Source organism: Periplaneta americana, chromosome 17, assembly GCF_040183065.1.
Source record: "Periplaneta americana isolate PAMFEO1 chromosome 17, P.americana_PAMFEO1_priV1, whole genome shotgun sequence".
Classification (NCBI taxonomy): Eukaryota; Metazoa; Arthropoda; class Insecta; order Blattodea; family Blattidae; genus Periplaneta; species Periplaneta americana.
In genome coordinates, this window is record NC_091133.1 from 84093022 (window position 1) to 84118416 (window position 25395).

Below are 25395 nucleotides of genomic sequence, written 5' to 3' on the forward strand. Positions count from 1 at the left end.
GATGAAGTTACAGGAGAATGGAGAAAGTTACACAACGCAGAACTGCACGCATTGTATTCTTCACCTCACATAATTAGGAATATTAAATCCAGACGTTTGAAATGGGCAGGGCATGTAGCACGTATGGGCGAATCCAGAAATGCATATAGAGAGTTGGGAGGTCAGAGAGAGAAAGACCTTTGGGAAGATGGGAGGATAATATTAAAATGAATTTGAGGGAGGTGGGATATGATTGTAGAGACTGGATTAATCTTGCTCAGGATAGGGACCGCTGGCAGGCTTATGTGAGGGCGGCAATAAACCTCTGGGTTCCTTAAAAGCCATAAGTAAGTCCCTGATGCTAGCAGGTAGTGAATGCCACAGTTTTGGTAGTGCTATTGTGAAGGAGGATGATTATGAGGAGATACGATGAGATTGTATTGTTAGTATTGTTTCATGGCGAGAACGTGTGTTCAGATTATGATGGAAAGAAAGGTAAGGTATCGAACCCTCATGGGAGTCGTACCCGGAATCTCTAGTATAAAAAATAAGTACAATAGAGTAAGAACAAAAGTATTTGTTCAAGATTTTGATACATTATCAAAATACAGGACATTCAAAGATTTTTTTTTTATTTTTGATTTGATAGTCTATATTATTATTTTTTATTCTTTTTCAAGTCTTTGTTGATTCATGCAAAATGCTTCTTGTCTATTGAGCGATTGGAAAATTATTTCACTTACATTTTGTTGTCCTTCAGATAGCACGTAAATTCCTGGGTGTGGTCCATAGCCTGGGTGATTGCAGGCAGTGGTTTCTTAGGATGATCTGGTCCTTCTTGATCTGAAAACAAGGCGGAGTCTGCTCATACTATATTGCCAGCTGATTTTCGTAATTTCGGATATGAATTTAGTTTGATTTCACTTCGAATTATCCAAAAAATAGAATTACAAACGACTTTCTAACATTAAATTGTATAGGTTAAATGTCAAAGGGCAGAGCGGAACATTTGAATTATTCACGAATTCGAATTAAAACCGTTCTAATTACACAAATTGGACTGCAGTAAATAATATGACACGAGAACTTGTTTACTCGGTTCGTACTGTGGCTGAAGTGGCAATAAACGCGACTAAAAATTCACATAACTCTGGTCCGAATTTGAACAAGAAAATAAACTGAATATGTGCATTGTCTAGTGATCATTCATTGTGATTAGTTGCAGACATGTGTTGACTTTATAATCAAAGAATACCGACACTGTTAAATACCAATATTGGTTCAGAATGTTTAAAAAATCAAGAATGGTTGTTGGTGGCTGATTATGATGATGATGACTACGACGACGACGACACTGAAGGAATAGGTGAATTGAATGGAATTCCACACAGCAAAATAGTTCGGATGACATTCCGTCATCAATAACCAATTAAAATGCGTGTCTTTTGTACATGACGATATGTTTCGAACTTCACAATGCTTGAAGGCACGAAAAGAGATCAGTGAATCCGTGTCTTAACAATTATGGTACTTAAAAGAATTCATCTCGGATACAGGGCTCCAGTCAAAATTTGTTACCTCTTTCTCGTCCACGTTCAATTTCGACGCTGAAAAATTTTATATGAAAAAATGAAAGCATGTTAAATAAAATACTACTACTACTGCTACTACTACTACTGCTACTACTACTTACTTACTTACTTATTGGATTTTAAGGAACCCGGAGGTTCATTGCCGTCATCACATAAGCCCGCCATTGATCCCTATCCTGAGCAAGATTAATCCAGTCTCTACCATCATATCCCACCTCCCTCAAATCCATGCTGTGGTCGTGCCAGGGAATCAGTCCCATTCCGAGGCTTATTTGAAGGATTCGTAACAAGCTGTTTTTACGGTGATGGGTTGTTAGCCCTTCGCCCAACCCCCAAGCTGGAGGACCACCCCTTATCGGCTGTCCACGACTGCTTATTAAATATATTCGCAGTTACCCTCCATATCTGGAGGCCGTCTTCTCTATCCGCAACCTGAGGACGCGCCATGCTACTACTACTACTGCTACTATTACTACTACTATTGATATTACTACTACTACTATTACCTATTATTACTACTATTACTACTACTATTATTACCTATTACTACTACTATTACTATTACTGCTATTGCTATTACAGTCCGCGTCACCGTTTTTGGCGTGTGAAATAAGTAAAGGGAACGTTACATTTGTGTTTTACATTTGCCGCAGTCAGTCTGACAACTGTGTTTGGCAAATGGCTGATGTGACGTATATAGGAAGTGGTACTATTCTCAGCTGCGCTAGCAACATGCTCACAAACTGAACACTATATATCTAGAGCACATGCCAAAAATGCTGGCGCCACCCATACTACTACTATTACCTATTACTATTACTACTGCTACTGTTACTAGTACTACTAGGCCTAGTATTACTACTACTATTATTAGTACTATTACTACTAATACTACTATTATTACTACTAGTCTACACCTGTGGAGTAATGGTTAGTGCGTCTGGCCGCGAAACCAGATGGCCCGGGTTCGATTCCCGGTCGGGGCAAGTTATCTGGTTGAGGTTTTTCCGGGGTTTTCCCTCAATCCAATACGAGTAAATGCTGGGTAACTATCAGTGTTGCATCCCGGACTCAGTTCACCGGCATTATCACCTTCATCTAATTCAGACGCTAAATAACCTAAGATGTTGAATAATTTCGAGGGAAAAATTGTTCCGGGGCTGGGTATCGAACCCGGGACCTTTGGTTTAACGTACCAACGCTCTACCAACTGAGCTACCCGGGAACTCTACCAGACACCGAATCAATTTTTCCCTCTATATCCACAGACCTCAAAGTGGGCTGACAACCGTCAAGCAACCAACATTGAGTGCACACTAACTCCGTGTGACTTGAATCTAAGATGTTGATAAAGCGCCGTAAAATAACCTAAAAAATGTATTACTACTATTATTCCTGCTACTACTATTGCTACTACCACTACTACTATTACTACCAATTACTACTACTATTACCTACTACTACTACTACTACTACTACTACTACTACTATTATTCCTGCTACTACTACTATTATTATTATTATTATTATTATTATTATTATTCCTGCTACTACTATTACTATCACTACTATTATTACTACCAATTACTATTACTATTACCATTACTACTACTAATACTACTACTACTACTACTACTACTACTAATATTACTGCTAGTGTTACTACTACTATTACCTACTACTACTACTACTACTACTACTACTACTTGACAATATCGTACAAACACAAGACATGGAACACACATGCAATCTCTATGGAGGAGGAATAAATCTCTACCTCTTGTGACAATACTGAGTTTCTAACTCGGAGAAATCCACTTCGTGAACCGCAACAATGAATTAAATATTATTTTGTCAGAAATGAATTACAACACAATAGTAAAGTGACTTTTCTATGAACCTTCTGTAGCATGTCCTAATAAAGAATGTTATTCCCGTGGCAGAATATCTCTTCGTCCTTTACACAAGGCGGTCCTCTGTAACTTGCAAGTTGCTTTTTCCTTTGTTCTCTTCCCCAAGAGACTAACTTTATTGGTGCGGTCTGTTATGAGAGATCAAGCGCTTTTGTTTTCGACAATATGGTTACAAATTCTCAGTGATCAACCTGTGCCTTAAGGTATATCATAACTGCGTGCTTCTTCTTTGAAGTAGAGGTCTGTAGACACAAATTCCAAACTTCTCTCTCGTTACGTACTGTATAAATGTTACTAATACGTTGTCTGTAAGAAAGATGAAATATTTAAAACGAGTCTAGAATGAAAATAGGTTCTTCTTTGTAATGCTTCATCCCGCCTGGTAATATACAGAGTATCCAGTATCCTGGGAAAATACTTCAGATGTTTGTTGTGAAGATCATTTGAACAAAAACGTAAATAAACGATACGTCAAGGTAGAGAGACTAACATCTTCGTGTGTTTAATCGTGTGGAGGTAAACTGCTTGCGCGGTGCTTTGACTGTTTCAGGATCCCAGCAGATAAAAAGTTATTTTCATGTAATGTCACACAAATAGCCTGCCGCGATGTACACCATGGTTGGATCGCAACTTTAACGTTGTACGCAGACTAGCTTGTATGTTATAGGTCATATCGTGAAACCAAATGCTTGTGTGCGCCGTAGCATATAAGAACTTTATGGTGGGGGTAAGCGAGCTCGCTGGTTACAGGTAGGAGCGAAGGGAGGGAGGGAAGCTTCTCAGTCCACTTTCTTGTTCCCCTCACGCGCAGAAAGGTTTCGGGAGATAACGAATAGTCTACAGTCTATAGAATCCTGTCTAATGTATAATTATTGACCCGATTTCATTGTGATATCTTGTATTGTCTTACAAGGGAAGTATTTTGAAATTCTCTCTTGAAATATCGTGCACTGTATATTCTGTAAAAATGTGAAAGAGGATTGATAGATTCCCTGTAATTGCGTGAAACGTTTATGCTCGCGATCTAGATTTTTAAGGTATTGTGGGTTCTTATTTATAAGGATTGTGAATATGATTTCCAAGTGGGATGGTCGAGGCGGTATCGTCTCGGACTCGTATTTGGGAAGTCCAAATTCAAATACCGAGGCTGACCGATCTCAATTTGAGTTTTTCCGGGTTTTCCCCTCTTTCTGGGAAAAAGGGGGGATGTCCACTTTCAGGCAAAATTCAGATTTCCATTCGCTTATATACTTCATATGAAGTGAATTCATTCTACACTTAGAAAAGGAGAAGAAAGTTCTTAGTTACAGAATAACTGCTGATTAAATTCTCAGTATTATATTCGGAATGATAGAGTTTCACATTTTAAAATTGGTTTCCTGAGAATTGTTTAAAAGTGGACATCCCCCCTTTTTCCCCTGGACTCTTCTAATGTGAACGCCGGATTGGAATTTACTTTCCATCTACCCCGAACGATCTGCCCGTTATGCAAATCTAGTTTTTCAGGTAAAGCTCTCTGTGAATCAGACTTGAAATGTATCGTCTCGGACTCATATTTGTGAAGCCCAAATTGATATACCGAGGCTGACCGATCTCAATTTGAGTTTTTCCGGGGTTTTTCCCTCTTTCTAATGTGAACGCCGGATTGGAATTTACTTTCCATCTACCCCGAACATTCTACCCGTTATGCAAGTCTAGTTTTTCCGGTAAAGCTCCCTGTGAAGCAGACTTAAATAATTTCAAGTCTGCTTCACAGGGAACTAGACTTGCATAATATACACGTTACTGTTGATAAGTTAACAGAAAACCATAATTTCAAGTCACACAGAGTTTGTGTGCAGTCGATGTGGGTCTCTGGCGTCTCGTCAGCCCACTCGAGGTGTGTGGATATAAAGGGGAAAATTGGGACGCTGTTGAGTGGAGTTCCTGAGTAGCTCAGTTGATAGAGCACTGGTACGTTATACCAGAGGTCCCGGGATCGATACCCGGCCCCGGAACAATTTTCCCCTTGAAATTATTCAAGTTCTGCCCCTTGTGTCCGTGTTGTCTTTAGGATATGGTTTCTGCGTTGAACTGATCCCTCGCCAGGGGAGTCACTACATTGTCCATGTCTCGTGTATGATCCACAGAAATATCCCTCTCCTACGGACACCTGGCTTGTAAGACCCAAAAAGGAAGTTAAACGGATTCATTCATTCATAGTTTTCTGCTAAGGGTAGTTCTTTCACTGCAAACCCAGCATTCTCCAAACCTTCCACTTAGTCTCCGCATACGATCCATATATCTTAATGTTGTCTCTGATAGTCTACCCTCTCGTGTCTCGAACTTTTCTCTCGTTCAACATTCCTTCCAGTGCATCCTCCTTTAGGAGACAGTTTTTCCTGGCTACTGACCCAGCCAATTCCATTTTCTCTTCCTGAACAGTAGAGACCGGAAGTTTAGACATTATGAATCATTAAAATAGGCAGACAAAAAGGCATCATAAATAGCTAAAATAGGCAGAAAAAAGTATTGTAATTAGCTAAAATACCCAATAAAAGGCAATTACAAAAATCTTGCACTAGATCCACAACCTTGCACTTTCCACAAAGGGATTTCGGCAGCAAGAAAAGCTTTACATAAGTCGAATACAAATTGAGATTTTCAACTCGATGTTGCATTTACTGTTGGAAGCAAAGCAATCTTCTTCCCATTAGCCTTGGAAAGTGCATTTTTGTGTTTGGTTGTACTGATATGTTGAGATATGAAATATTTAGCTAGCTATAACAACGTCGCAATGAAAACTGAAAGAAAAATAACCTTTAAAAATAACGTTAGATCCGCACTCATTGTTGCCTTGTCAAATAAACACAAGCGAGAAGTACAACTCTTACTGCTATACATTTTTGCACGGCAGCACTCATTTTCGCAAAGAGAATATGAACTGACTGAAAGACAATAATATACATTCGGTGAAGTCACTTCCATTATAGCGGTTATAGAAATAAATTAAAATATACCTGTAGGCAATTTTTAATAATAAATTAACCAAATAAAAGCAAAAAAGCATTTATTTTGTAAATTAGGCATTTATATTTAAAAAGGCAGAAAAGAGCAACATATAACAAACTGTGACGTTTCAATCACAAAGGTATAATTCGTACAGATTTAGGGGAGACTCGGGTAGTATCGGACATCGGGTAATATCGGACAGTGAGTTTCTTTCATCTACCACACGATGATAGTATCTGATTGACATGGTTACGTTTCTGTGATGTCTCATAGAGAAACGTAACCATGTCATTCAGGTATTACCATATGGTGGTAGATGAAAGAAACGCACTGTCCGATACTACCCGATGTCCGATACTACCCGACTCTCCCCTACTTTCAAAATGAATATAGATTTAAAACATTTAAAAAGGCATTCTGCCAAAGTTCCGGTCTCTGCTGATCAGTTTCAGCACTATTTTTTTTTCACCCACTCTTTCTAGAAGTACTTCATTTCTTATTCTAAATAGAAGAAAAAACGGGATATGAGAGAAAGTGGAATAAATTTAATACAATTTGTGTGTTGCATTATTCATTATTATTCTTCTTTAGAAAATCGCGTAAAATATTAGTTTTTCTTTGCAATGTGAATTACGTGTAATTTACGTAAAATATATATAATGTAATTTACGCGACCAACCCCGTCTCAACGACGGAATCTTGAGAGAGAAGTAGTGTTATGAGGATCAGGAAGAAAACGTAAGTACCTATTTAGACAAAACCTTCCCCATTGATTTCCTTTTCTCTGTAAATCTAACTGAATCTGCTGGTAATCGAATCCTGAATCCCCTGCTGGAAGGATATCGGGTGACTGAATATAGAGAAGGCTACACTTCTGATGAAAGTCGATATTTTCTACTTACAGTATACAGTGAAAGTGAAATAACCCTGCACATTTTCAGAGCGAGTAACTGATGTTGTATGTAATAAAAAAGTATAATAACATATTGGTGGGAAGTCCTAAGTTCTCTAAAAAAATGTTTTTTTTTTTAACACTCTCTTATTCAGTAACTGTTGCGAGTAGGATCGTGATTCTTCCCCATGTCGATAGAAAATCTAATAAAAAATAATTTATCCCTCTGATATATTTCAATAACGTGGACGGTTTTCGTGTAAATTTAAATTTAAAACCATTAATTTGAAGCCACTGACCGATGCGACCAGCTTGCAATATTTTACCCGGAATGGGAGATGGAAGGTAGTTCACTAAGGCAGACAGACTAAAATTCGTTGACCTCTTACATCTCTATTTCTATTTCTAGTTTCAAAAATAAATTAAAATTGTATTTTTTGAATTAGGTTCCTTTCAGTTATAAGCCCTTTTCTCTGCCATAGTTTTGTAAAAATATAGGCTATATATTTCTTTTTCCTTCCTTTTCCCTTTTTGTTCCCTTTATCAGCCGATGAATTGATTATCATAGCCTTTTTATCGTGAATTTTATTTAATTTTCGTATTTCTTTTCTTTTTTATTATTATTTTATTACATTCCATTTTGATATATTCTTCCTTACGTTTTTCCATATTAACCATTTGTACTAACTGAGTTGCATTCACTATATTCCAATGTATTTTACTTTCTTTTTTTTTTTCCTATCATGGTATTATTTTCATGTAGTTTAGTGTCGATTTTATTATGCTATTATTATTTTTTTTTAATATGTTAGTATTCTGTTCTTTAACTTTTTGTTAAATTTTAACTGCTTGTATACTTTGTGACCTGGTAGAGTGTAAGAGAAGGCCCTATGGCCTTAACTCTGCCAGTATAAATAAAGAATTATTATTATTATTATTATTATTATTATTATTATTATTATTATTATTATTATTATTGTTTTGTAATATGTTAGTATTCTGTTCTCTAACTTTTTGTTAAATTTTAACTGCTTGTATACTTTGTAACCTGGTAGAGTGTAAGAGAAGGCCCTATGGCCTTAACTCTGCCAGTATAAATAAAGAATTATTATTATTATTATTATTATTATTATTATTACGAGAAGAAAGAGAGGTGTGTTAGCGGCGATGTTGCCAGACTACTGAAACTTCCAATTCAATTTCCTAATTAACCGTGCATTTAATCACTAAACGTAATATTTTTATATCCATTTAAGTGTACACTATCGTCCCATTCAATTTGCAGGATTGTTTCACTTCTACCTTATATTGTGTGTTGACGAATTCTCATATTGAATCTCTCAGTGTTTTATTGTGTGTCTGTTCGCAATAGTTTCCACGACAATGTGTGATAAGGTCTCCATTACTTTCTTACTTTCTATACTGAAAGTGTATCACTGTTATTTGTTACGTAGAATATTTTACAGAGTTTTTTTCTTGTTCGCGTGTTAAGTGAGTTTGTGCTTTATCATTTTCAGAAGAGGCAGGTCGGGCAGCGATAGCGGAAAAGAAACGACCCGAAGACCTCACAGAAGAAGACAAGATGGCGTTGCTGGGACGTCCCCGGCTAGGTGACATCACGCGAGCACAAATCCGCATCAAGGAGAGCAAAGAGTTCAAGGTGAGGTCTTTGATTATATCGATCTCTTGCTACTAACTCGATTGAAAATTCAAGTAATACGATACCGCGTCCAGGATTTTGAAAGCAACTGTAAATTACTCGGAAGCGAGTCGATTGGAGTAAACATCTTGGGATTCTTGTATGCATAAAGTCATCTACCGGTATATCGTGCTAAAATACGAGTTAATCAAAAGCTAAAGCGACTGAAACTTCTTTCCTGTGTCTCTTATAACTTTATATAAAAACTATAGTTTTCAGTACATATTAGCATTTATAGAAATAATCAATCAACTTCTGCGATTGAGTCTTATTTTCAGTATCTGTTATATCTTTAATTAAAAAGTACATTTATTAGCGTTCATAGAGGCTATCAAACGGCTTCAGGATTTCAAACTCTTTTTCTATACCCGTTGTAATTTGAAATAAAAACTATACATATTAGCAGTTATAATTAGCATCCATAAATATTACAAAATAACTTCAGTGATCTGAAGTGAAGTTATTCCTACATGCATTGGCAGGTCACCGGAAAACTTCAGAGTTTGAAACTTCTTTTCTCTGCATATATAGAAGTACCAAACAACTTCAGCGTTTTTAGATTATCAGCTTCTACATTTTAAACTTCCTTTCTGTGTACGTTACTTACTTACAAATGGATTCTAAGGAACCCGAAGGTTCATTGCCGCCCTCACATAAGCCCGCCATTGGTCCCTATCCTGTGCAAGATTAATCCACTCTCTATCATCATATCCCACCTCCCTCAAATCCATTTTAATATTATCCTCCCATCTACGTCTCGGCCTCTGAAAGGTCTACTTCCCTCCGGTCTCCCAACTAACACTCTATATGCATTTCTGGATTCCCCCATATGTGATACATGCACTTCCCATCTCAAACATGTGGATTTAATGTTCCTAATTATGTCAGGTGAAGAATAAAATGCGTCCAGTTCTGCGTTGTGTAACTTTCTCCATTCTCCTGTAACTTCATCCCTCTTAGCCCCCAAAATTTTCCTAAGAACCTTATTCTCAAACACCCTTAATCTCTGTTCCTCTCTCAAAGTGGGAGTCCAAGTTTCACAACAATACTGAACAAAAAGTAATATAACTGTTTTATAAATTCTAACTTTCAGATTTTTTGACAATAGACTAGATAACAAAAATTTCTCAACCGAATAATAACACGCATTTCCTATATTTATTCTGCGTTTAATTTCCTCCAGAGTGTCATTTTTATTTGTTACTTTTGCTCCAAGATATTTGAATTTTTCCACCTCTTCGAAGGATAAATCTCCAATTTTTACATTTCCATTTCGTACAATATTCTGCTCACGAAACATAATCATATAGTTTGTCTTTTCGGGATTTACTTCCAAACCTATCGCTTTACTTGCTGCAAGTAAAATTTCCGTGTTTTCCCTAATCGTTTGTGGATTTTCTCCTAACATATTCACTTCATCCGCATAGACAAGAAGCTGATGTAACCCGTTCAATTCCAAACCCTGTCTGTTATCCTGAATTTTCCTAATGGCATATTCAAGAGCGAAGTTAAAAAGTAAAGGTGATAGTGCATCTCCTTGCAAGCCCGCAGTGAAATGGACAAGCATCAGATAGAAATTGGCCTATACGGACACTGCTGTACGTTTCACTGAGACATATTTTAATTAATCGAAATAGTTTCTTGGGAATACCAAATGCAATAAGAATATCATATAACACTTCTGTCTTACCCGAGTCATATACCTTTTTGAAATCTATGGATAACTTATGTAAGTATGTACTTTCTGTGTACGTTATATTTGAAATTAAAATTTTACATATTTTAACTATAGATACCAGCATTCATTAAAGTTACGAAATAACTTCAGTGATTGATTTTTTTTTTTCATGCATCAAGTTACCGCTGCCAACGTTTAGCCAAATATCGTATCTTAATGGAAATAACGAGTGGCGAACTTTGGAGACCTGGCGAACTTAGAGAAAAAAAAAATTAAGATCTTTTGCTGCAAAAATCGAGATATTTTTACATTCTGTGATCAAAATCTGTTCTACGCTCTGCGGAAAAGCTTATTTCCAACTTTCCATCAGTACGTGCTATTCCGGGCAGATCCATTTAGAGTAACAGTTGTCACCACTGCTTCAACGAGATAGAAACCCTTGCCCATGTTCTTGGATCTTGCCCGCATGGTGAGACATTACGCAATGCCAGCCATCACAAAATCAGGTCCGCAATCGCTCAAGCACTTCGCGACAAGGGATATACCACCTATGAAGAAATCCGTGGTCTATCGGAAACAGGAAGCTGTCGGCGGGTTGATATATTAGCCTTTAACAACACAACAGGCTATATAATAGATCCTACTATCCGCTTCGAATTGAATACAACTCAACCGGAAGATGTCAACAATGAGAAGAATGAAATTTATGGTCCAACTGTTCCATATTATTTACATATATATAAGTTACAAACCATTGAAATTATTGGGTTATTAGTGGGTGCTAGAGGCCATATTACAAAAAAAAAAATATATTAATTTCTGCTAAGAGTTCAATCTTGAATCCTCTTTGGCCATTTCTTTGATAGCTCTAAAATATTCAATCTGTCTTCTGAGAAATCATATATATAAAGTAAATTAATAACACAAGAATAATAATTATATTTCTGACGAAACTTTTTCATAAAATTGTGCGTATTTACTAATACTTGTATATTTGGTATACTTTGTCCCTTAGTACAACCTCTATTTTAGGGGATGATTGTTTACATATACATAATTCAATTAATGTTTCCTACATGTCTTGTTTTAAATTTCAGCCAATTGAACGCAATCGTTCAAAAACGGATTATCGTAAATGTTTTGAGTTCCTCCCGCAAAATACTAGAAACACTTTTTTTTTGTACTTATATCATGAAAATTTAATTGTATGTCCGCAAAATCGAATTCAATATTTGTCGTAATGTACATAGTTGAATTTTCCATGAGTTTTTCTTGTCAAGTGAAGTCGACCAGAAGTCAAGTTTCTTTACAATCCGTTGGGTAACAGGAAGCTCAAGCATCATTTTCGATTTGTGCTGAATTTTACCACAGCGCAAAGACGGTAATAGCTGTTTGAAGTACAAGAAATGGTGTTTACGTAATATATTGTGTCATTGTTGCACTATAAACTTCTATTTTGGTCGTTCTTTGAGTGATATCCACCGTTTTTGAGTAAAATTATCATTGTTTCCGATTTTAAAAGAATTTGTCATTTTTAAATGGGGTGAAGTACCGGTGTGGCAATTGGAGGGGTCACAATCAGAAGTCTCGCTGAAAAGTGAGCCGCGTCTTAAAAAAGTTTGGAAACCACAGCTCTATGGTAATAAAACGGTAGTTGTTATGGTAATATCAGGATAGCGTAACGTCAGCCATCCACGTAAGATAACATAGAAACCCCTCCCTTCACAATAATCAGACCCCCAACGGAGGCTTCCACGCAGTGTCAAGAGCTGCGTCTTGACGGTTGCGAAAAAGCGGTACTTGCTTGATTTGCATATTGCGTTTTAGTTACGCAACATCTGGATGTCTCGGCTCGGGTATTCTGCACCGCGTGCCGCAACGCCACGCCCTTCTCTTCCCTCAATTCAATTCTGCAAGACACAAACCAGCCCAAAACCCTAGGGTACCACATCATCCGTGTATGTGTGGGCGTATGTGTGTCAGAGAACGACAGGAGTTGTGACTTTGTGCCTTCTACTGTATACTATAAAACAAAAATGACGTGAGAAAACGTCCATTATTAATTCAATGTCGTTTAGGTATTTCATTTCATTTCATTTATTATATTCCATAGATCTTACATTAGCAATGAAGCTTTAAGATGTCGAACAAGTCAAAATTTTACAAGATTACAATTACAATTACAATTTTTACAATTTTGCAATTTTCTACAATTTTTTTATAATATTTTGGCGAGATGTAGTGAGATGAGGTGAGGCCCGAGGATTCGCCAAAAGATTACCTGGCATTTTCCTTAACCTCGGTAAAAACCCAACTAGGTAATCAGACCGAAAGGGGTGAAATGAAGTGAGGCCGAGTACTCGCCAAGATCTTATCCCAAAAACAGAAGATTTCTCAGGAACAACAAGAATTAAATTTTAACACATTATTACTAATTAATATTTGAGGAGAAAAATTTGCTCCGGCGTCGGGGATCGAACCCGGGTCCTTGGTTCTACGTACCAAGAGCTCTGACCACTGAGCTACGCCGAATTCAATCCACAGCACCGGACCGACTCCTCCTCCTTCAGTGTTTCCCTTTGTGGCCTGAAGGAGGAAGGGGATTCGGTCCGGTGCTGTGGATTGAATTCGGCGTAGCTCAGTGGTCAGAGCGCTTGATACGTAGAACCAAGGGCCCGGGTTCGATCCCCGGCGCCGGAGCGAATTTTTCTCCTCAAATATTAATTGTCAATATTACAGATATTATTCTGTAGGACAAATTAATAAATATATAACATTATTACTAGTTACTTTGTGTGTTGGAATGTAAACATAATTGTCGATAAACATATAGCTATTCACATTTTGTAATTAAATTTTTGCTAATCACACTAATTACAGAAAAAGGCACATTTAAAAGTGGGGGTTAAGCTCTTTTACCTAAATACCATTGAATTAACTTTCAAAATTACTTGTGTTTGTAGCTTCAAAGAAGGCAGATACAAATTGTAAACTTTTCTAGTCTAACTTTGGGGCAGTGCAAACGTTATGGCGGGACGTTTCGTCTTCGCTAAAGCAAAAAGATAAGAATTTAAAGGGCCTATAGATCAAGTTTCTCTTTTCATTTATTTTGCTTGAAATTTAAGTTTTAACTCCATCGTTTCAAACTGCACAGAACAAATATAAAACAAGAGAACTAGGACACCCTGTCAAGATAACATGAGAAGGATCTTCACTTTTGTATTGGAAATCAAACTCGAGTTCATTGCAGTTGTATTGCTTGAATCAAAGCATAGGACTAGAAATAACTCTGAAATCTGTAATTTTACAAACAACCAGATGTAGACCTACCGTTACGAATTAAATTACGAGGACTGAAATGTATTAGAAATATGAAATTGTTAAGGGGACTCGGCTAATTTCGTGATACTAAAGTTTTAGTGCAAAATAATAGTGCATAATCCAAGAGGAAGGAGGTAACTAGGAATACCAGTTAAAAGATGGCGAGACCAATTTTGATGCAGGCGGACAAGTCGAAAGGCCTAAACCTTAAAGGAGATGATGATGATGATGATGATGATGATGATGATGATGATGATGATGATGATGATGATGATGATGAAATCAGAAGTGTATTCACTCACAAATTAAAAGCTATAAATCTCACAACTCTTCAAGTAGTTTCCAAAAAATATGCTCACGTCACTGCAAGAGCGTAGTGAACAAAATCTATGTTATAGTACATCTTCAACCATTTATACTACACCATCAGAATTACATTTGTCGCTGGTATAATTTCGTGATAAATTTAAATAAAAATATAAAAAAATTAGCCGTAAGTCATTTACCGGTATTGTGTAATAGTCAGTAGCAAATAAACAACAATCAATGTACGTATACATTACATCTCACACCTTAAAATATTCCTAAAGCATCCATTACAACGCTGTAAAATTACATGAAATTATAATATAACGATTTTTTGCATCTGTAGTTTCAGTATTGGCAGATTTAAGTATAATTATTTTTTATACGTTCACGTACAAATCTCCGTCAGGAATAACTTTGACGTTCTCACCTGACAAATGAACTTCTTTAAATATGAAGCATCTGGCATCAGTAATTTATAAATTCATCTTAGACATCTGCAATGTTGTGCGGCGATGTTTAATGCATAACAGACTCTGTGGTACTTCATTGTAATAACCGTACTGATATACAAAGTGTTAATGAATTACGCAGCATATATCTAAGAAGCTGTAGAATGCGATGAGATGTATACTTTCTATTAAGAAACCCATGATCGGAATCAGGAAATGTCAGAGCTACAGCTCTCAGGAGTGTTTGATTTCCCGCCTGTGTGATAGACAACCCAACCATCTTCCACCTCATTGAGTTGACAATACCTGCAATGTAATGTCACGTCACTGCTAATTAGGCTACGCATTGCTTGTGTCCCACTCAAACGGTCTTTAGCTCAGTGTGAAGTACATTGACTTCATGGAAGGTAATTACACATTCCCGGAATTTGCTGATTCTATTCATTTGTGTTACGGGGAAGCTACGGGGAATAATGCTGCAGCTCATGGATTGTAGCCTACGATGAAACGGGCTACTTCCCAAGAGAGCAATATTCATAGGGTTCCCCTTCGTCCCGGTTTTTTTTTTTCGGGACAATCTCCTCTTTTTATATGCATATTGAAATATCAAAGTCTGGACTATGAAATCACTCACTACTGGTCTGTCACCTCGCGCCACAGTTCAGCTGTCGTATGACTCCTGACACATGATGTCATTCAAATTCGTTATCAGAGGTCGGAAACAACCCTGTATTACCTCAGATTAGTAAACCATATTTTACAATGCTCTGAAAATAAGCAAAATAAGCTGTCCTAAGATGTTGATGTGGAACATAACGTTTTAAATTTCTCAATAAATAAACAACTCTTGATAATTTGACAGCATAATTTGACAGGAGTGTATTTAAACTCCAAACTTTCTTGGGGAGAGCATGTTGATAATGTTACGGGTAAAGCATGGAGGGCACTTCACTTTATTATGAGAATCTTGAGAAAGGCTAGCTCCAAATCGAGGGAAATAGCATATCTAACGTTAGTGCGACCGTTAATGGAATACGGAACTACATGTTGGAATCCCTATAGAATATATCAGATAAATTCCTTAGAAAGAATCCAGTATAGGGCAGCTAAATTTGTTAAAGGTAAAAGAGAAGATGGAAACGATACGATAAAAGAACTTAAATGGGAAACTTTGGAAAACAGACGTAGGAAAAATAGAATAACATCATTGTATAGAGCACATCTAGGTCAGAAAACATGGGTAGACATAACGGCTCGGTTAGAAAAGCCAACGTACTATGGTAAGAACGATCATGATTTTAAAATCAAATGTAGGAAACAGAAAACGGATGTAGGTAAATTCTCATTTTTAAATAGAACTATAAATGATTGGAATGACCTACCTGCAGCGGTCTTTGAGGACTGTCCTTCTTTAAGGAGATTCAAGAATAACTTAAAAAGTTGTGTATAAAGTGCAAATTAAAATTAAGGTGACATTTAACATTTAATTTTTTAAGGTGACATGTATTCATTTAGCCTGACGAGTTACTTCCTTGGTTTGAATTGTAAATTATTTAAAAATAGCGTGTAAGAGGGCCTTAGACTAGAAATGTTTAGTTTAAATGTAGTTCTGTTTATAAGTATGCATAAGGGTGTAATTATTTGACTTATTTGAACTGTTGTATCAGTGAAGCGAGGTGAGTCGGTGAAGTTATGGTTTTGCAGTGCAGTGAATAGTTCCGATCAGTGATAATTTATAGCGTCAATGAAATGTTTTCTATAGTGTCAGTGAAATATGTCCTAAAGTGTCAGTGAAATGCGTCATAGTGCCACTACAGTGAGTGAGATGACATTAAAGTGAAAGAATATCGAAACTTATGTAGGGCCTATACATAATTATGTAGGTTGCATTGTAAAATTAGGTATTTTATTTATGTTTTATTATTAATTGTAATTATTGTGTTAAATTGTATTGTGTATTCTTATTGTATTGTGTATAAAATTGTATTGTGTATTGTATAATTGTATTGTGTATTGTAAATTTTATTGTGTATTGCTTATCATTTTATTATGTATTGTTTATATTGTGTATACCACTGCCACTGGGTGCTTGCCCACTTGCAGTGTAAATAAATACATACAAATATAGTTATTGTATTCTTCCCATGTTAATTTGGGATCAAGAACAATCCTCCTATCTTCACTCTATTAGTTGTATCTATGCATTTCAGTGAGAAAGTTAACGATAATAAAAAGAACATCAATGCACGGTTGGAGAGCTAAATTATTCCTCATAAAGCAATCATCATAGAAGTCGAAATTCTCAAACGGGAATACATTTACATACATTAACAATTATCAACCATGCTCTAATGAGATCCGAACGTAGCTCTCTGGCACACTAAAGCCGAAAGATAATCTTTGCATATACCTCGACCAGTTTCACGTCTCATCAATACTCATTCATTAGCTTTACTGGGAAATTGTGCTTTGGTTCACAACAGATCGGACTGAAGTGATACATACCTCAACAAGTAGAGAATGAACTCAACTGCTTTCGCTTCCCGTAAGTGATTTTAGTGGCGAAAGCGATGTGTGTAGTATTTTTCTCTCGCTCTGTATTGGAACACGATAACACTTGTACTTTCGCGCAACACAAAGTAGCCGATCGATGCGAAGGACTCATGCTATATCGATGGGAATGCTATCAGCTTAGCTACCGTCCCTCCGTCTCACAGCAGGAAAGAATTGAGACTTACAAAACTCTGTTACGATTTGAAACGTTATCAGGATATCTCGATATTGGATACCAATACTAATATTTTGAGTACTCTGTCCATTTCTCCATATTGAAAAAGGACAGTAGTATTTCAATAAGAGCGGTATTTCATTCTTGATATTTTGTGCCTAATTTAATAGCTATTAGAAGTATGATTGTGTTATATTCTCATTACTCGACGATAATATTTATACTAGCTGTGTGGTATTTTATTATTTATTTATTTATTTATTTATTTATTTATTTATTTATTTATTTATCTATTTATTTATTTATTTACTTATTTACTTACTAACTTATTTATTTATTTATTTATTTATTTATTTACTAGCCGTACCCGTGCGCTCCGCTGCATCCGTTAGAAATAAATATAATGTAATTATATAATTAAAATAGGACATTTGATCCAGGGAACATTCGTGTTTGATAGAAGGATAAATCGTTTAATATGTTACTTAATTTAAATTGCATCCAAATAATTAAAATGCGATCATTTTGGTCCAGAGACACTCATTTGGTGCAATGACAATTCCTTTAACATGTTTCTTAATTTTTATTATATGTAACCATAGTTTAATGAAGATTGACATCATTTAGATTTAATGTGTATATTTTATTTTACTTGTTATAGGTTTCCATTGAATTATGGTAATAACTTAATTTTAACCCTTGTTTTCTACGTATTCAGTAAATGGCGCTTGGCTCACTATGGTTCTGAACCCTTCAAATAACTTAAATTGTATTATATAATATTACATATATTATATTATATTATATTATATTATATTATATTATATTATATTATATTATATTATATTATATTATATTATATTATATTATATTATATTATATTATATTATATTAGCCTATATTATATTATATTATATTATATTATATTATATTATATTATATTATATTATATTATATTATATTATATTATATTATATTATATTATATTATATTATATTATATTATATTATATCAGAAGTTACTGTAATAACATTATACCATTATGTCCATCTACAGAAACTACACTTTCCAATGGTGAAATAATAATTAATTATACAAATCGGTTAATTTAGCTTCCGAAATTACTTCATACAAACACAGAAACATTCTCTGTATGCTATCTTTCATAGCTTTCGATTTTTGCCGTCCAAGGCCCCTTATAGACGAAGTCATTTGTTTTTTAATTCATTACACGGCCTTAGATGACAGTTATTTTAATTTTAAAACTCATTTATCTCATTAAATATCAGTCCTATCAAGCTTTTTCAAGGAATAAAACTTATCGCAAATTATTATTAAAGAAACTTTTGTTATGTAACATTTTTCACAAAAATTAATAATAAGCGAGATATTTCGATTTATTTAATTCAGACCCCCTTATAACCCCCCTTTTAAATAATGTATTTTGAATGTCATATAGCCTAAAATCTAAGTTACAACGAACTTAATTTATATTCCAATTTTCATCGAAAACCGTTCAGCCATTATCGCGTGAAAAGGTAACAAACATACAGACAGACAGACAGACAAACAAAAATGTCAAAAAAGCGATTTTCGGTTTCAGGGTGGTTAATTATATATGTTAGGACCAATTATTTTTGGAAAATCGAAAATTACCAGAAAAATTTCGGCTACAGATTTATTATTAGTATAGATTCTGGTGTAGTTAAGGCCATCAGGCCTTCTCTTCCACAACACCGAATATTCTCCGAATATCAATGTCATATGTATGATATTCGATTTATAATACCAATATTGACATTAAATATACGATGTTCTGCTTTTGATAATCGATTCCATTATGAATTTCCAATGTGCGATTTCGATTATCAGTATCGATACTAATACGAAATTTGCGTTACTGTATTCTTGATAGTCGGTGCCGTTATTAATTCTAATATATGTTTTCGAGAAACGATATCGATTTTAATATTAAATAATAATATCGCACTCTGTTATTAAATTTTTTATACACCAGCATTAGAAACAATCTTTATCGTTAGTGAAAGTCATTCATAATATACCACATTATTATACGAGTAGGCCTACAAGTAGCATAAAATATTGCCATGACTTCTGTTATGGTAGCATAAATTATGCCATAAAGTTAATATTATGAAATTATTTGCCGTGCAATATCTACTGCACCATTCTTATCAAAGCAAATCCTTTCTTCATAGACTATTATATCTAACTATCCATCATTACACATTTGCTGCTATTTCTTTATTACTGTAATTGTTTTATAATGCTTTCGTGCAAGAAAATATCATATGAAACAGGTTTATAATGTTATACAGTTATTTCACATGTCAAAATTAGAAAACTCGCTTTGCTTGTTTCCTGAATATTGAATGGTGCAATAAAATATAACATAAACTTGTTTCATGATGTACTATTAATGTACGATACTCGAATAACAATATCGATATTTAATATAAAATTTACAATTTTTATTAGAAGTACTCGATACCTACATCAGTATTAAATGTACAATAAAATATTGTCAGTGCTCTATGTTGTGTTAATATTAATAATAATATAAAAATTGTACACTACTATATTTTCAATACGCAATGCCGATACAGTAGGCTATATATCTGGGGTGTACTATAAGCAGTAATATGAGCTGCTGCCAGGAAGCCAAAAGGAGGATAGCAATGCCCAAGGAAGCCTTTAATAGGAAAAGGAGCTTGTTCTGCGGACCTCTGGAAAACGAACTAAGGAAGAGATTAGTGAAGTGCTCTGTGTGGAATGTGGCATTGTATGGAGGCAGAAACATTGGCATTACAACAAAGTGAAGAGAAGCGACTAGAAGCATTTGAAATGTGGATATGGAGAAGAATGGAACATTTGAAGTGGACAGACAGAATAAGAAATGAAGCTATGTTGGAAAAAGCGGGTAAAGAAAAATGTTGTTGGAACTGATCAGGAAGAGGAAAAGGAATTGGTTGGTTCACTGGATGAGAAGAAACTGCCTACTGTAAGATACACTGAAAGGAGAGAAGAGTTTGGGACAGAAGAATATATCAGATGATAGATGACATTGAGATATATGGATCATATGAGAAGACAAAGAGGAAGGCAGAAAATAGGAAAGAGTGGAGGAAGTTGGGTTTGCAGTGAAAGACTGCCCTTGGGAAGAACGCTATGAATGAGTTAATGTAAAATTTTATAAGGTGTGGTTCAAAATACATTTTAACATGTAACAAAACATTTGTAAAGCTTATTTTTTATATATGTTTTTAACTTAGTTTATAATAAGCACATATGTCTCTTCTCGTATATCATCTATGCTCAATTTCTTAATTTTGTCTCTCCACTCGAAGATATTTTTTTAAAAATCGAAAATATTAGTGGAATTATAACTTGTAAATTTTGTTTTTCACTCTTTTTTAATTTTTACTGTGTGATCTCACGAACTGGACGTTACCGAAAGGCAGTGTATTAACATATGTATGCTATGTTCATATTTACCTATCTTAAAAATATGTAAGTTTATGCCTATATTCCTGTAATATGCCACAACAGCCGAAATATGCAGATATGTGCAAATAAAACTGCACATACGGATTTAGAAGAACGTGAAACATACAGTACTTCGGCCCTACTTTTCATATCATGTGTGACAGCAAACAAAATATGCATTTACATATATAGCTATCACTGGTATTACTAAAGGTAGGAATTTATACCACAACATGAGGATATTAAGTTAGTTGTACAGACCGATTATTTAGTCCTGACAGCTCAGCCACGCGAAAGAGGCGAAGTAATAGGAGGAGTGGGGAAATTTCCGGAGTAGAGATAAGGGCGAGCAGTCTGTAAAGGAATGCAGTACAGCTTAATTGTACTGGAAACATACCGCTATACCGCACGCATGACATCCGATCGCTTCGAAGGCAAGCGAGTGAATAACCCAAACACCCCTTGCCGTAACTAAATGGACTCGCCTGTCCCAGGCGCACATCTCCGGCGACTGTCAGGACTAAATAATCGTACTGTACTTAGGCTATCGTTACGTGATGAATGACGTGAAGCCTGAGGTATGATCAGGTTACAACTGACATGTGTTCTGTATCATAGCAATTGAATAGGGAAATGTTTCTCGTACGTGCAACGAACACTCTATGCCATACCTAACCTTGTAGTCTCTTTAGCCATTACTAATGTGTCATGAACCTTAGAGTAGTTACAGAAAGCTAGAAAAAAACTGGATTTCTTATTTACTTTGTTGTTACCGTTAGCGATTCTTTCAACTGGAGAGTTCATGTTTCTTCAGTTAGATCCAGGCCGTATCGAGTACCAATAACGATTGATAATGGATTTACTCATTACTATCCGTTGCGCGATATAGAGTTCTTTGTTCGAAGAAGTGACGTGTCCCTTCAAATTTCGAAAGTCTATAACCGTTTTATTATTTACCATAGGTTTATATTTATTTTTCCTCTGTTACAGAACACGGTCGACAAACTCGTGCAAAGAGCAAACGCGTCAATTCTCATAGGAACGTCTTCTTGGAAGGAGCAGTTTATAGAAGCTATCACCGTCAGTCCAGGTAAGTTCTTGTCCTTTGCTTCTTCTTACATATTTCATATATTGAAGGCTAAAGTTACATGTCCCAGGAAAGTTCGTGTTTCCTAATGCTAGAGAAGAGTGTCAATTATCCTGCCTGAAAGCAGCTGAAGGCGAGCACAAGTCCTGACAGCTTTAAAGATAACGAATACTTCCTTGGCCATAAACCCTTTAAAATACTTTATTCGTATGTTTTCTTGAATGTATGAAAAAGAAGTCAATTTATCCAAGAACCGATCTAATTTATTATGTTTTATATTAAACAGTGCTTTAATAAGTATAAAATTTGCATGAACTCTCTCGATTATTAGTATTAACAGACACCTAAAGATGGATAGACCTATATGAAAACGAATAATCGAAATAATGTAGTTTTATCGTAAGTTCACACTTTTGTTTAATGCTTTATATAATATGAAATACAGAACATATCATAACGACATTTCGCTCTCAGTTGCTTTCGTAATTGCTATTTCCCCTTATTTATTTTTTAAAGTGTTCTTATTTCTGGGAAAATCAAAACATCCTTGTAATAGCATCAATTTTGTCTTGCACATATCGTTACATTTTGATATATCGATGTGGGAAATGAGGGTGTCCTCTATTATCTTGTCTTAACTCCCATGGTTCAGAATCGATTCTGAATTGCCTGCTCATGCGCAGTAACTCAATGTGCGTTCCAACAAGACTTGAACTGATTCAGAACCGGTTCTCAATTCCCAGCTTCCTGTTTCAACGTGCTTTGGAAGTCGTTCGGAACGACTCAAATTGGTCTCGATTAGAGTAGGAACTGGGAATTCTGAACTGCGTAAGTATGTGCAGATTAAGGGTAAAACTCTTTGGGACTTGGCAGGTTAAAATTAAAAATAGTCGATCATGAGTAATTTGGAAAGTGATAGTGATTTTATGAATTAAGTTTGGAATAAAATATAATTCTAATATGAGAAGAAACTCAAAAGGCCGTGAAAGAACAGTTCAATAAACGTTCCAACGACATAAACTCAACATACTCAACTGGCGCATGTGTCGAAAGATGATTCGTAACGCGATCTGAATTTTATTGCTTGTTGGAAGAAACCTGTTGTTAAACAAGAATTAAAATCAGAAAAGTGACGCGCGAAAAATACGAAAATTGATTAATCTTGGCACGGATCACAGGTTAGTAGTACTAGTGAATTTTTTTAATAAATATATCAAACTAATCGTTACTTTAAAAGCTTCCCATGAATAATCTAGGATAGGATAGGCCTAATCAGAAATTAGTCGTATTTATGACTTCGTTTATTAAAATAAACATAACAAACTCGTTATTACTTAAAAAAGTTTTTTTTTTAATTTTTGTGATACTGTCCTTAAAAAAATAATTTCAATGTTAGTAGTTTTGGAGTACTTAAATATTATATGAAAACTGTCAAAATATAGCATACTTCAACATTCGCTCATATTCTCTTGAGCGGGATGCAGAACTGGCGAGAGGGGGGGTTGAAAGCATGGGGAAAGCGTTGGTTCCCCGTCCACAGTTCACCGGCGTTGAATGACTTATCTGTGGCCCGTACGCAATCACATAAGACAGACACTGAATACAAATCCCCTCCCCTACAAAGTCAATGACGCGGGGATGGAAGGAAGGGGTGAGTGACGTATCCGATGAGTGACGTAACGCCACATTGTCGCCCAGTTCTCCAAGCCTGCTCTTGAGTAACAGACAATAAATACATTATGGTTTCGCAAGTAGGATATATTTTTCTTCCGAATATTAATAAAATAAATTTTAGAGAACTTTAATTTAGCCAAATTAGCAGTATTCTATTCTGCACAGCAATTTCATTAAAAACTTCATGTGCAGTCGCTTTTCGTAACGAGTCCTTATTGATCCTACTGCTAGGCCTGACATCACTATTTTTCAGCTCTTGTGTTATTACTTCTAATTTTTTATTGGTATATCTGTTTTAAAATGGAGCTTATTATGAGAGAAAAAATGTGTAGGCCTATATGTTTCAGTAAGACTGAAAAGAATTATTGCAATATAAATATTGAAGATAGAGAGGATTTTATGTTCTCTGGCATAAAGATGAGGTTAAGCACACATTTATCGGTGCCTTGAGTTTTCCGTTAGTTCTCACGAACAGTTGGTTCTCTTGAAAAAGCAATGCCCTAACTGCCCAGTGAATGTGTGTGTGCACGAAGTTTTATGTTACGGACTTTTACTTTCACTTTAATCTAGAGAATGAGAGGATTTCCACAGCAACGAGGTTTCTGTTAAATATGATAATGCGCTTTGCACTGGAGGAAAAAAAAGAGCTGTTTCTAAAATGGAAGGATATAAAGCGATCTAGTATGTTCTCTTAATGTTAACTATAGACAAAACGTTACTGCACAATCTAGATGGAATTCCGTCACGTGATGGTCATCTCTTTGTATGTAATCTCTTCAGAGGACAAAAAAGAAGTAAAACGAGAAGCAAAGAAACACAGTACAGTAACTACACGTGTAATGACTTCATTTCAAAGCTGAAGTTCCGTAACCGATAGAAGTGGGTTCTATGCTTTTCATTAAATATTTGAATACGACTTGAAATCGGCCACGACTACACAGTACTGTTATACATTTACTGTCCATTGTGGCTTCACTGAATGTAATCGGAGCGGCTATGGCGTTAGTTTTCCGCAAGGGACTCTGGGCTTCGAATTCCGGTTAGTCCAAATGAAAATCATGCAGACAAAGATCCAGTGGAGAGCTTTCCTCCTCTGAGGAAAATATTCCCTGAGTACATAGCTTTTTTCTGCCAGTCTCATTCCAGCTTGGTCTCATCGTCACAGACTAGCTCGTAGTTGAAAAGAGATTTCACTTAAGCATTTGTGCTCTACATCCACATTTACATTTGCCTGCCTGCCTGCCCTTCCATCCGTCATTCCGTCTATCTAACCGTCAGTTCGTCTGTTCCTCGTCCGTCTGTATATTCGTCTGTTCGTCTATCTATCCGTCTGTCCGTTTATCTACCCGTCTGATCGTCTGTCTATCCGTCAGTCCATCTGTCCGTCTATCTATCGATCTTTCCGTCTATCTACCCGTCTGATCGTCTGTCTATCCGTCAGTCCACCTGTCCGTCTATCTACCCGTCTGATCGTCTGTCTATCCATCAGTCCATCTGTCCGTCTATCCATATGTCCGTCTACCTACCCGTCTGATCGTCTGTCTATCCGTCAGTCCACCTGTCCGTCTATCCATCT

The 25395-nt window shown here is 35.8% G+C and overlaps 1 protein-coding gene across 3 annotated transcripts in view; it reads left to right on the forward strand.

The window, feature by feature from the left end:
* Positions 1-25395, forward strand: part of Calx (sodium/calcium exchanger 3) — a 730262-nt gene that overhangs the window by 605114 nt on the left and 99753 nt on the right. For all 3 annotated transcript variants that reach the window (XM_069815499.1, XM_069815498.1, XM_069815497.1), the window contains exons 3-4: positions 8885-9027; positions 22049-22148. In XM_069815499.1, the coding sequence (XP_069671600.1) occupies positions 8885-9027; positions 22049-22148 (243 nt within the window). The remainder of the gene's footprint in view (positions 1-8884; positions 9028-22048; positions 22149-25395) is intronic.